Source organism: Salvelinus fontinalis, chromosome 30 (assembly GCF_029448725.1).
Source record: "Salvelinus fontinalis isolate EN_2023a chromosome 30, ASM2944872v1, whole genome shotgun sequence".
NCBI lineage: Eukaryota > Metazoa > Chordata > Actinopteri > Salmoniformes > Salmonidae > Salvelinus > Salvelinus fontinalis.
Window position 1 is genome coordinate 14171159 of NC_074694.1, and position 13175 is coordinate 14184333.

The 13175-nt window shown below is 40.2% G+C and overlaps 1 protein-coding gene across 4 annotated transcripts; it reads right to left on the bottom strand.

Moving 5' to 3' along the window:
• Window positions 1-1687: 1687 nt before the first annotated feature.
• Window positions 1688-12175, bottom strand: LOC129828683 (membrane-spanning 4-domains subfamily A member 15-like). Of its 4 annotated transcripts, none has more exons than XM_055889814.1 (7): window positions 12010-12175; window positions 10380-10508; window positions 9901-10011; window positions 9652-9708; window positions 7551-7730; window positions 7224-7337; window positions 1688-6965 (listed from the first exon to the last, which is right to left on the bottom strand). In XM_055889814.1, the coding sequence occupies exons 2-7, from the start codon at window positions 10506-10508 to the stop codon at window positions 6927-6929; spliced, it is 630 nt and encodes a 209-aa protein (XP_055745789.1). In that variant the 5' UTR covers window positions 12010-12175; the 3' UTR covers window positions 1688-6926. The 4 variants fall into 4 exon arrangements, with proteins under 4 accessions (XP_055745789.1, XP_055745792.1, XP_055745790.1 ...); XM_055889817.1 differs by having other exon boundaries at window positions 10380-10530; XM_055889815.1 differs by lacking the exon at window positions 12010-12175 and adding an exon at window positions 11335-11423.
• Between the last annotated feature and the right edge of the window lie 1000 nt (window positions 12176-13175).

A 13175-nucleotide genomic window follows, 5' to 3' on the forward strand; every position in this document is an offset into this window, starting at 1 on the left:
AAAAAATCAGATCTACGGCCTGTTGGGCACTGAAACGTGAACTTATGGCTTCAGCAAAGAGAGAACTGGGGAGGATTGTCATCTGCAACACCTTTATAGCCTCTGACTGCATTCCCCATCAGTAAACAATGCTTTCAAGAAATGTTTATTTTGTCTGAAATGTTGTTTATTTTGTCTGTGAACTTGAGTCATGTGTGGGTTCGTGGAGGGGTCGTGGAAGGGAGATGCTGCACATGCACAAGAACATTTTAGTTTTGTCTGAGTTCAATCAGTAGCACACATAATCTCAATTTCTCATTGTGTGTGTGTGTGTCTTTGTGTTTTTTTGTGGTGTGTAAATTATTTTATAACTGCCGGGTCAAAAATGACCTTAAGACAATCTTTGTACCCTGGAGGTGTACAGCTCTCATGGAAATATGAACAAAGGCGATGTTTCACTTTTCCTAATGTTGGGGTCACTCTAGGAAAAGTCATCAAATTTCAAGGTGAAAAAATATAATTTAGGGGGTTTTCTCTGCTGTTAAACATAGTGGCGGGTCATTTTTGACCCTAAAGATAACACACCCAGTCACTACAAAGATACAGGCATCCTTCCAACTCAGTTACCGGAGAGGAAGGACACCTCTCAGGAATTTCACCATGAGGCCAATGGTGATTTTAAAACAGTGTGTGTGTGCATTCATGCGAGTAGAAAACTGACCCTACTTGTAGAGAAACACCAATGCCATCCTCCTCTCTTTCATGTTGACGGAACGGTCTATGACTCTATCATGCAGTACATGCTGTTAAGATAGCTCCGACAGAGATGGTCGCCTAGCTTCGCGTTCTTAGGAAACTATGCAGTATTTTAGTTTTTTTATGTATTATTTCTTACATTGTTACCCCAGGAAATCTTAAGTTTTTATTACATACAGCCGGGAAGAACTATTGGATATAACTTACCAACATTCAACCAGGATTACGACCAGGAATATGACTTTCCCGAAGTGGATCCTCTGTTCAGACCACCACCCAGGACAATGGATCCGATCCCAGTAGGCGACCCAAAACAATGGCGCCGCAGAAGGGGCAGACGGAGCGGTCTTCTGGTCAGGCTCCGTAGACAGGCACATCGCTCACCGCTCCCGAGTATACTACTCGGCAATGTCCAGTCTCTTGACAACAAGGTAGACAACATTCGAGCAAGGATTGCCTTCCAGAGAGACATCAGAGATTGTAACATTCTCTGTTTCACAGAAACATGGCTCACTTGGGATAGGTTATCAGAGTCGGTAAAGCCACCTGGTTTCTTCACGCATCGTGCCGAAAGAAACAAACATCTCTCTGGTAAGAAGAAGGGCGGGGGTGTATGCCTTATGATTACCAACTTGTGGTGTAATCATAACAACATACAGGAACTCAAGTGCTTTTGCTCACCTGACCTAGAATTCCTTACAATCAAATGTCGACCGCATTATCTACCAAGAGAATTCTCTTCGATTATAATCACAGCCGTGACCCCCCCCCCCCTCCCCCAAGCAGACACCTCGACGGCCCTGAAAGAACTTCACTGGAGTCTATGTAAACTGGAAACCATATATCCTGAGGCTGAATTTATTGTAGCTGGGGATTTTAACAAAGCTAATCTGAAAATAAGGCTCCTGTAGGGTGTGCGTACTGGAGAAGTCAGGCGCAGGAGAGCAAAAACTGATTTACAACGGCTCAGTTTAATAAACAAAAGCATCATAAACAGAACAATAAATCATTGGGTAAACAAAACCCGTTACACACCAGCATAACGTGCACAAGCACTACAATAAACAATTCCAGACAAGGACATGGGGGGAACAGAGGGTTAAATACACAACATGTAATGATGGAATTCAAACCAGGTGTGTTGAAAGACAAAACAAATGGAAAATGGAAGGTGGATCGGCGATGGCTAGAAGACCGGTGACGTCGACCGCCGAACGCCGCCCGAACAAGGAGAGGGACCGACTTCGGCGGAAATTTTAGCTCCCTAAATTTTATCAGCATATCGAATGCGCGACTCTAGTTGGCAGCATTCTGGATCATTGCTACTCAAACTTCCGCGATGCATACAAAGCCCTCCCCTGTCCTCCTTTCGGCAAATCTGACCACGACTCCATTTTTTTTGCTCCCAGCCTATAGACAGAATCTAAAAGGTCTGTGCTCAGGTCTGTTCAACGCTGGCCCGACCAATTGGATTCCAAGCTTCAAGATTACTTTGATCACGTGGACTGGGATATGTTCCGGATAGCCTCAGACAACAACATTGATGTATACGCTGACTCAGTGAGCGAGTTTATTAGCAAGTGCATGGGTGATGTTGTACTCACGGTGACTATTAAAACCTTCCCTAACCAGAAACCGTGAATTGATGGCAGCATTTGCGCAAAACTGAAATTACGAACCACTGCTTTTAATCATGGCAAGGCGACTGGAAACATGACCGAATACAAACAATGTAGCTATTCCCTCCAAGGCAATCAAACAAGCTAAGCATCAGTATAGAGACAAAGTAGAGTCGCAATTCAACGGCTCAAACACGAGACGTATGTGGCAGGGTCTACAGTCAATCACGGATTACAAAAAGAAAACCAGCCTCGTCAGGGACACCGACGTCTTGCTCCCAGACAAATTAAACAACTTCTTTGCTCGCTTTAAGAACAATACAGTGCCACTGACACGGCCAGCTACCAAAACCTGTGGGCTCTCCTTCACCATGGCCAACGTGAGTAAAACATTTAAACGTGTTAAGGATATATTTGGCTGTTCTCGCTTCATAACATGTAGAAGTTGTCCCTTTTCAGGCTTAGAAAAAGTGGTTGCTAAATGCTAACTCCCGTTCGAATAAACTGGTGGTTAGCATAGCTAGCATACAGAAATCAGTGGTGGTAGTCTAATCGTTTTTAACGGTAATGCAGTTGATTGGTAAAGATGACATGAACATGTGTTGGGGTTGACATCCATACAAGCATTATACGCTGATTTTTATGACGTGCTTCCATGGGGCAGAAATCAGGGTGTTGTTGTGATTCTGGGTGGCCAGATTGATAGCAAGAAAGACAAGAAATTGCCATGTGGGGAATCGTAAGTGGCTTGTTTCAGCATGTTTAATCTTGTTATTGATACCGTATTGTTCTGTGGTGTTTAAACTGATTTCATGTCAATGCTAATATGGCTAAACATTGTTAGCTAGCTAACCAACAACTCTGACAATGATTTGAGAGACAGCAAGTGCTCATTGTGCAAATGTATTTATGTTTTCAATAAACATTGGAGAGTAAGATATAGCTTACATTTTGTCAACAATCTAAGCCAACCCCTGTCTGTTTTGCCCCATAGCTGCTCATGCGTCTGTGTTTTTGCTAAACAACCAACCCCTCTATAATGATCAGGTTAATTTTCTATTGCACTACATGGATGTTGTTTTATTTTGAAAGTGAAGTATATTTTGAAAATACAAAGATGTGTTTGCTTTTTGTATATTTTCTTATACTGTTACATAGGCCCTAATTGAGCAATTTACAGTACCAGTCAAAAGTCTGGAAACAACAACTCATTCCAGTTTTTTAAATATTTGTTTTAAAACTATTTTCGACATTGTAGAATAGTAGTGGAGACATCAACACTATGAAATAACACATATGGAATCATGTAGAAACGAAAACAGACAGTGTTTGCCTTGGTGACAGCTTTGCACCCTCTTGACATTCTCTCAACCAGCTTCATGAGGTAGTCACCTGGAATGCATTTCAATTAGCAGGTGTGCCTTGTTAAAAGTTAATTTGTGGAATTTCTTTCGTTCTTAATGCGTATGAGCCAATCAGTTGTGTTGTGACAAGGTAGGGGTGGTATACAGAAGATAGCCCTATTTGGTAAAAGACCAAGTCCATATTATGGCAAAAACAGCTCAAAAGCAAAGAGAAACGACAGTCCATCATTACTTTAAGACATGAAGGTCAGTCAATACGGAAAATTTAAAGAACTTTGAAAGTTTCTTCAAGTGCAGTCGCAAAAACCATCAAGCGCTATGATGAAACTGGCTCTCATGAGGACCGCCACAGGAAAGGAAGACCCAGAGTTACCTCTGCTGCAGAGGATAAGTTCATTAAAGTTACCAGCCTCAGAAATTGCAGCCCAAATAAATGCTTCACAGAGTTCACGTAACAGACACATCTCAACATCAACTGTTCAGAGGAGACTGTGTGAATCGGGCCTTCATGGTTAAATTGCTGCAAAGAAACCACTACTAAAGGACACCAATAACAAGAAGAGACTTGCTTGGGCCAAGAAACACAAGCAATGGACATTAGAGAGGTGGAAATCTGTCCTTTGGTCTGATGAGTCCAAATGTAAGATTTTTGGTTCCAATCGCCGTGTCTTTGTGAGACGCGGTGTGGGTGAATAGATGATCTCTGCATGTGTGGTTCCCGCCGTGAAGCATGGAGGAGGTGTGATGGTGTCGGGGTGCTTTGCTGGTGACACTGTCAATGATTTATTTAGAATTCAAGGCACACTTAACCAGCATGGCTACCACAGCATTCTGCAGCGATACACCATCCCATCTGGTTTGCACTTAGTGGGACTATCATTTGTTTTCAACTGGGTTTTGTACACCTTTATTTAACTAGGCAAGTTACTCTACAGAGTACCTAACCCGGATCCGGGAGCACCCCCCACACCCCCCACACTGATTAGCATCGCTAGCATAGCGTCACAATTAAATAGTAGCATCTAAATATCATTAAATCACAAGTCCAAGACACCCAATGAAAGACACAGATCTTGTGAATAAAACCACCATTTCAGATTTTTTAAATGTTTTACAGGGAAGACACAATATGTAAATCTATTAGCTAAACACGTTAGCAAAATGACACCATTTTCTTACTCCAACAGTTTCTTACTCCATCAGGTGCTATCACCAATTCGGCTAAACTAAGATATTGATAGCCACTAACTAACAAACAAATTCATAAGATGACAGTCTGATAACATATTTATGGTATAGCATAGTTTTTTTTTTTTAAATGTGCATTTTTCAGGTATAAATCACAGTTCTACATTGCAGCTGCAATCTGATATAGTGCTGATGCAGCTAGAACAATTACAGAGACCAACGTTATATAACTAATTACTTGTCTTAAAACATTTCAGAAAAAATACACAGCGTACAGACATTGAAAGCCCAACATCTGGTGAATCCAAACAATATTTCAGATTTTTAAAATGTTTTATAGCGAAAACAAAATGTATCGCTAAATTAGCATAACCAGGCCAGCCAGAACCGGCTGGACGCGCCCGACCAGTTCACATGCACGACAGATATATGAAATAACATCGTAAATTGGGTCTTACTATTGCTGGTCTTTCATCAGAATGTTGATCAAGGTGTCCTTAGTCCTGATGAGTCGTTCAATCCATTCACAATGGCAACCTCCCCTCTTCATTTAGCCTGGGTACTGGTCGACTGGCACGGTCCATGTCCAAAGTTAAAAAACTCAAAGAACGGAACACGGCAAAACTCCCGAAAAAATTCTAATAATCTGATTAAACTATATTGAAAAAACATACATTACGGTGATATGGTCACATGTATCAAACAAACTTCGACACGGAGATAGTTTTCATCCGTAACGTCAGCATAACAAAAGACAATGGCAGCTCTAAGACGCGCGTCTGAGAAAACCGGAAGTTGTCGGTCCCGCTAAAGAAATAGGTCTTATTTCACGTCAGTACAAGATAAACAAAAAATTTCTCCTCTGACGTCTTCCAGACACCCAGAGGAAGAAGAAGGAAGTGTGTTTCGGGTCATAGGTCGCGTGACCATATATAGGCAGAGCTTTGAAGCGAGCATACACATCTTGCAATCTTCTTCTGGCTCAGGGAAAGTGCTGTGAAATGACCTGTGTTTGACTCAGAGACAAAATTGGAACGGTTTTAGAAACCATAGCTTGTTTTCTATCCAATGGCATATGGTTATATGCATATAGTAACAGCAATAATTGAATAAGAGGCAGTTTAATCTGTAGAGGCAATTATGCTAATGCAAAACAGCACCCCCTGTATTCTCAAGAAGTTAAGAACAAATTCTTATTTACAATGATGACCTACCCCAGCCAAACCCTAACCCGGACGACGGTGGACCAATTGTGTGCCGCCCTATGGGACTCAAGTGTGCCTTGATACAGCCTGGAATCGAACCAGGGTCTATAGTGATGCCTCTAGCACTGAGATGCAGTGCCTTAAACCGCTGCGCCACTCGGGAGCCCAACACACCCCCAGGCTGTGTAAGGGCTATTTGACCAAGAAGGAGAATGATGGAGTGCTGCATCAGATGACCTGGCCTCTACAATCACCCAATTTCAACCCAATTGAGATGGTTTGGGATGAGTTGGACCACAGAGGGAAGGAAAAGCAGCCAACAAGTGCTCAGCATATGCTCAGCATATGAACGCCTTCAAGACTGTTGGAAAAGCATTCCAGGTGAAGCTGGTTGAGATAATGCCAAGAGTGTGCAAAGCTGTCATGAAGTCAAAGGGTGGCTACTTTGAAGAATCTAAAATCTAAAATATTTTGATTTCTTTAACACTATTTTGGTTACTACCTAATTCCATATGTGTTTTTTCATAGTTTTGATGTTTTCACTATTATTCTGCAATGTAGAAAGTAGTAAAAATAAAGAAAAACCGTTGAATGAGTAGGTGTGTCTAAACTTTTGACTGGTGGTGTATGTTATATTTATTACAAAGTACAAGTGTATAGAAAGACGAGTGTATACAAAGACAATTCCATATATGTGGTTTTAAAGAAATGTTCTACATATTTGTGAATACATTTATTTCATATCAATGGGCAAGTCCAAATGTTTTATCTATCCATCACGGCAGAGACAGTCAGATAAGCCTTGTTTTCTTTCTTCAGTCTGGTGATGGTAGATCTTGCATTACCACAATTGCCTGTAAAGAAGAAAGAACAGCGTTTATCTTAGGCATTTCTGCATGAGATAGACACACAAAAAAGCATTATATACATTGTACTGTATATAAACATACACTGTAATAACATTAGTTGCAGATAAGATTATGTCTGGTTCTGTAGGGCACTTATAAACCAAAATGTATTTGATTAATTGTACTGGCATACTGACCACAGTCTACAAGCCTCAGGTCACAATACATATAGCTACGTTTTTAAAGTTTGTCACAGTACTTTACCTGTGTCTTGCTGGAACGCAGGGCAACCCTGGCAAATGATGTCATCACAATTAGGAGCACCATGCCTACTAAGCTCTGGTACATAAATACAGCCTCAAGGCTGATCAACTGGTACTGTGATGATGAGAGAGAGCAGAGAATGAAAGGTATCTTTATTTAGACAGAATGAGAAAGGTTACAGACGTTTTAAAGATGTGTTATAAGATGTTTATCCTTTATTACATTTTAAAAGAGATTGTGAGGAAGCAAATTCCTAAGCTCTAATAATAATTGATCCAGATAACAGTGATTCGGAATCACAACAACAACAACAGCAACAAAACATACCATATGTTGTTTACTCCAGGGGACTACAACTCTGCCAGATTCTGTGGCGTTGTAGTCATAGTGGTAATGATCATAGTAGTCATGTGATTGCCGAATGTGCAGGATGCCTTTAAGGAATTCAAAGAAAGCCACTGTGACCCCCAACATAGAGATGATACTAAGGGCCAGGCTTGCTGTCACCTACAGGGTGAGAACAAATAAAGTAGTGAAAGAACTGCAACCACTTTGTGACAACGCTTCTTTCAAGGCACTTTAACATGAGGTGAGCCGAAAATTTAAAAGGCATTTATTTGCATGACATTTCCAGACTGAAGTACAGAGTGACAATCCCATTGTGATGAACTGTTGTCAGGGTCTGGGAACAGTCCTAAAGAATAACCATCTTGAAAATTGCCACTATTTACCTTTTGCACAGTGGTTTTTACTATGACTAATAAGAAAAACAGAATGGGTTGAGGAACTGTGGTCTGACATTCATTTACGCTTTTTTTTTGGTAAAAGTTACTAAATTCAAAAGGCACTCACACATCTGAGCAATCTTTTTTGCAGGTGCATGGTAACAGTTGAACCAGACGAAGGAAAAAGGAAACCGCACACTGCTCTTGATAGTATCACGGATCTTTAATAAGCTTACGTATCGGCCTCACGGCCATCGGCAAAGCTTTTGTGAGTTTACATTTTTTTTGCACCCTTATGTAGACCTAGCCCCACCCACATCCGTTCCATGCATCGAAAGGGGTAGGAGGCGAAGGAAAAACAAATAAGTGCTACCAAATATAACAATATGCATTTCATAAATATTCAAAGAAAGTGTGTAATAAGACATATTAAACACGTCTGTAAAACCACAATGAGGACATAGACCTACCGAGCAAGTTTTCATTAATCATTGGGTACATCGTACAAAAAACAGAGTCAGTTTAAATAGGAGCATAATTCATGTTCAAATTCACAACATACCATACGTAGGCATTTCATCATTAAGTCCTTTAGGAAATAATGTCTGGAGGATAATTTGAACATGAATTATGCTCCTATTTAAGATGACTGTTGTTTTTTGTACGATGTACCCAATGATTAATGAAAACTTGCTCGGTAGGTCTATGTCCTCATTGTGGTTTTACAGACGTGTTTAATATGTCTTATTACACACTTTATTTGAATATTTATGAAATTCATATTGTTATATTTGGTAGCACTTATTAGTTTTTCCTTCGCCTCCAACCCCTTTCGATGCGTGGAACGGATGTGGGTGGGGCTAGGTCTACATAAGGGTGCTAATTTAAAAAAAACTCACAAAAGCTCTGACGAAGGCCGTGAGGCCGATACGTAAAGCTTATTAAAGATCAGTGATACTGTCAAGAGCAGTGTGAGGTTTCCCTTTTCCTTAATCTGATAAAAGTTACTAAAAAGAGATCTCTCTGTGGAATGCACACATGAATGCTTACTATACACTTGAGTGTACAAAACATTACAAACACCTGCTCTTTCCATGACATAGGTGACTAGGGGAATCCAGGTGAAAGCGATTATCCGTTATTGATGTCACCTGTTAATTCCACTTCAATCAGTGTAGATGAAGGGGAGGAGAGAGGTTCAAGAAATATTTTTAATCCTTGAGACAATTGAGACATGGATTTTGTATGTGTGCCATTCAGAGGGTGAATGGGTAAGACAAATTATTTAAGTGCCTTTGAACGGGGTATGATTGTAGGTATCGGACACACCAGTTTGAGTGTGTCAAGAACTGCAAAGCTGCTGTTTTTTTTAAACGCTCAACAGTTTCCCGTGTGTATCAAGAATGGTCAACCAACCAAAGGACATCCAGCAAACTTGACACAACTGTTAGAAGCACTGGATTCAACATGGGCCAGCATCCCTGTGGAACGCTTTCAACACCTTGTAGAGTCCATGCTCTGGTGAAATGAGGCTGTTCTGAGGGCAACAGGGAGTGCAACTCAATATTAGGAAGGTGTTCCTAATGTTTTCTACATTATATTTTTTGTATAATGAAAATCGTTTGCCATAGTTATGAACAGTAATGTGCCATGACTAATCGTTCATAATGCCTTTGCGCAGAATTCCAATTCATGGGACTCACCAGTTGTTTTGAAGGATTCTTCTCTGTGAGCACATATAACAACCCAGAGATGATGAACTGTCACAAAGCAGAGGGAGGGGGTTTATAAGTTCAACAACATGCCCAAACTGTCATGGGAGAAGGTCTGAAAGATATCATTGAATGGAAGATTAAGAAATAAGGGTTTTTAGGACTGAAAGGTATGTCATGTTAAGACATTTGGATTGTCAGTATCATAGATTTATATAGACACACGCAAGAAAGGCGTACCAGGATTCCTAGCCAAAAAGGGGTGAAAGTCTCAGCAGAGGACATCAGTGCATCCTGCCTCATGGGAATCCCCAAGATGAAGAGTGATGATCCCATGAACATCATTACAATCTAACCAACCAGGAACATAGAATAAATAGCAGCATTACAGTCTAACCAACCAGGAACATAGAATAAATAGCAGCATTACAATCTAACCAACCAGGGACATAGAATAAAGACACCGAAATAATCATATGTTTACACAAAAATGAAGAGGTATCTGGTAAAATAATGTTTTCATTATGATTACTGTCGTGACATATGTTACCTATAACCATGCTATTACCACTTTATTTTTTGCTGTAATCTAAAGTGCTAACACTAAATTATTGAATGATAAATACAAACATTTTACACAAAATAAAATGTTCACAGCAGTGACTCCTTGGAGTATTTGGCAACAATGAATACATCAGTTGTTTGTTTTCCAGTCTCACCCCAGTACTCTTTGGCTCGCCTCTGATGAAGCGGTGCAGTGGTTTACTTCCTCCCACCATAGTGGTATGTGGCCCTCTTTCTCCCCCTGCTGGACTGATGTCGGACGCCATGCTCATCGACATGATCATCTGTTGAAGGATAGTGACCAAACTGTAGACATAACAACATTGATAATACCATGACAGAGAACCAGAAGAGGGCCTTAAAAAGACAGCAAGATCAGCTGTGATGAAAATAAATGAACATAAACCTGTTTGGTTTTAATTACTCTATAAACTATGTGGGAACAGTGTTAGAACAGTTGCAAAGCAAACCTAAAGCAACCAGAATTGAAAATGCTTTTGCAAAGGCCCAGGCCCCAATCATAGGGGTGTAGATCTGGGTGAAAGTTCAAAATGACATGGTATTCATAACACAAAAAGATCTTAGCAACAAATGAACCATCTGAAAACAACGCCAGAACTCATCTTGCCTACGTGACAACCATCATAAGTCATAAACTGATACGCTGATTGTAAGGTGTAGCCAGCCAGATGCTATATGCCTCATCAAAACAAGATAGCCTAAGCTTTTAGTGTTTTGAAAACATATATAATAAGGTTGAGATTGAATACTAGGTCTGAACCTATAACTCAAAACGAACTAATGTCAGATAATATAATGTATTGTATTCGTCTGAAGAGAACTGCAATATTCATCAAACAGTTCAACATCAACAAAAAAACATCACTGAAATTGCACAGAGAACCATAGAACCTATGACATAGATAATATGATCACTTTTAAATGAAATTTGATTACTGTCTGTGACATATGTAAACATTCTAATCTAAGTTTTGTTAATAAGAGAACCTAACCTGTTTGTTACAAATTCACAAATAATTGAACTGTAGCATATTTAACAGATAGATACTGTGCATGTATAGCATAGAAAGTAGTGAAATAGTTACAGACCTGGCTTGCCTGAAACAAAACTGCGTAGATGAACTAATATTACACAACTGGAGAGAGATATTTACATGAGGGAGACGGGTGGGTGTGGGGATGGTTGGGCGGGAGTATGATAGGGCCACAGAAACGTGCTTACAATGGAATCTGTCCCTAAACATTTAAAGAAAATGAACACTTTTGAGCGAGGTAGAAAGAAAAGACAGAGCAGAGTAGGACGTTGCCATCGTGCACTACAGGTTTATTTTGTTTATTCATGTTGAATGACCGAACAGTTGAATTTAGAAAAAAAGACATGGCTGGTTTTGTTCTGCGACCCCAGCTGCTTTCCGACATGAGAGATGAAGAGAGAGCATGGAGAAGAGTACTGGGGGATGGGACATGCGTTAGGGGCTTAACAGAAAGCAGAGGGAGTGGGAGGGAGAGAGAAAAAAAGTTTTACACAATGTCTACTTTCATTTGGCTGTGGGTGAGATTGCTAAAGTGTTTCGTAAGGAAGAGGGAGAAGAATGAGATGAGATGGATCATAAAGGGTATAAAGGAATGGTTTGAAGCAATATCTGGGTGTAACATCCTACACATTCAGGATTCAGAAAATATTCCATGCAGAGATGCTTTCTTAGCTAATGAATAAGGGAAGAAATTGAGACATAAAAGGATCAAGATAAAATTGTAGCTTACCAAACTGTTGAGTTGATCAGTTGACTAAATCAAGAGGTAATCGTTCTGAACTTTCCAACAAACGTTAACTTTTAGGTTTTCCTGATCACTGAACCCAACTTATATGTTTCTGGGCGTCGAAAACAAGCCTTTTTAGCAATGTATAACATTCCCCAAATTTTACATTCCCCCCCCCCGCCCACTTCCAGTCCCCCCCTCACTTCCAGGCCCCCCCCCTCCCCCATCTTCCCCAACACAGCTGTGGAGGAAGTCATTCACTTCGCCCAACCTAGCCTAAACTCCCTCCCTCGCTCTCTCTCTCCACACGCATGCACATGAACACACGCAGTAAGAGCTGACTCAAATGTTTGTTTACTCTGTGCCTGTGTAGGTTTATTGATTATGGAATAAACAGAAATATCAGGTAACCATGCAACCACCAACCGACATATCCAATTAAATTATATTAATTTGCCAATCTATGGCATTTAAAACAGTTGAGTATATGAGTTATGGCCAATAGGGCAAATGATGACCAATACTGCCTACAAACCTAAGGATAGGCTTGGTCTAGTAAACCTTTTGTAACGTTATTTCTTCACACTAAACAGGAACATAATACACTTGACCTTTAATTTGGGGTTATTCACATGGTGATTCACATGCAGTGTCACCTTCGGGTTGGGTTGTCTCGGTGGTTATGTAATAGCGTGTCATTTCAAAGTTCAATTTGAATAGATGGCTGTGATTTACAGTAATAGTATAATTTAGAAATGGTGTATCAGCCGTGGAGCATGACAGACATAATAATGCTCTTTCTAATTCTGCTGAGTGGACAACAGGGACGTTTAGGCTTCTATGCCAAAGTGACTAATTATCTGTGATACTGTATAAAGGTCATGAAGTGCGTCACTGTATACTGAGCAAAAATTTTGTCAAGGGGGGATATTTTTCTCCCAAATTAATTTTCACTTCCTTATGAATCCAAAGTCCGGCTTACATTCGTACATTCGGAGGGAAAAAATTGAAGAATTGATTAATGATTAGATTGATTAGACACATGAACAAGGAAATAAACTCTCTGAACACTGTCTTAAACCGTTGGAGTTACTAAGGTTCTCATCCATTTCAGATTTATGGATCTTATTTTTTGTAGACATACTGTAGTACAAATGGAGGGTCTTTGT

What these genes read in the sequence shown, in the direction of transcription:
- LOC129828683 (XM_055889814.1), bottom strand. Translation starts at nt 10,508, where the DNA reads ATGATCATGTCGATGAGCATGGCGTCCGACATCAGTCCAGCAGGGGGA. An exon ending in CTTTTTGGCTAGGAATCCTG is followed by an intron (nt 9,709 to 9,900) that starts GTACGCCTTTCT and finishes GCTTTGTGACAG; the next exon opens with TTCATCATCTCTGGGTTGTT. An exon ending in TGCGTTCCAGCAAGACACAG is followed by an intron (nt 6,966 to 7,223) that starts GTAAAGTACTGT and finishes TCTTCTTTACAG; the next exon opens with GCAATTGTGGTAATGCAAGA.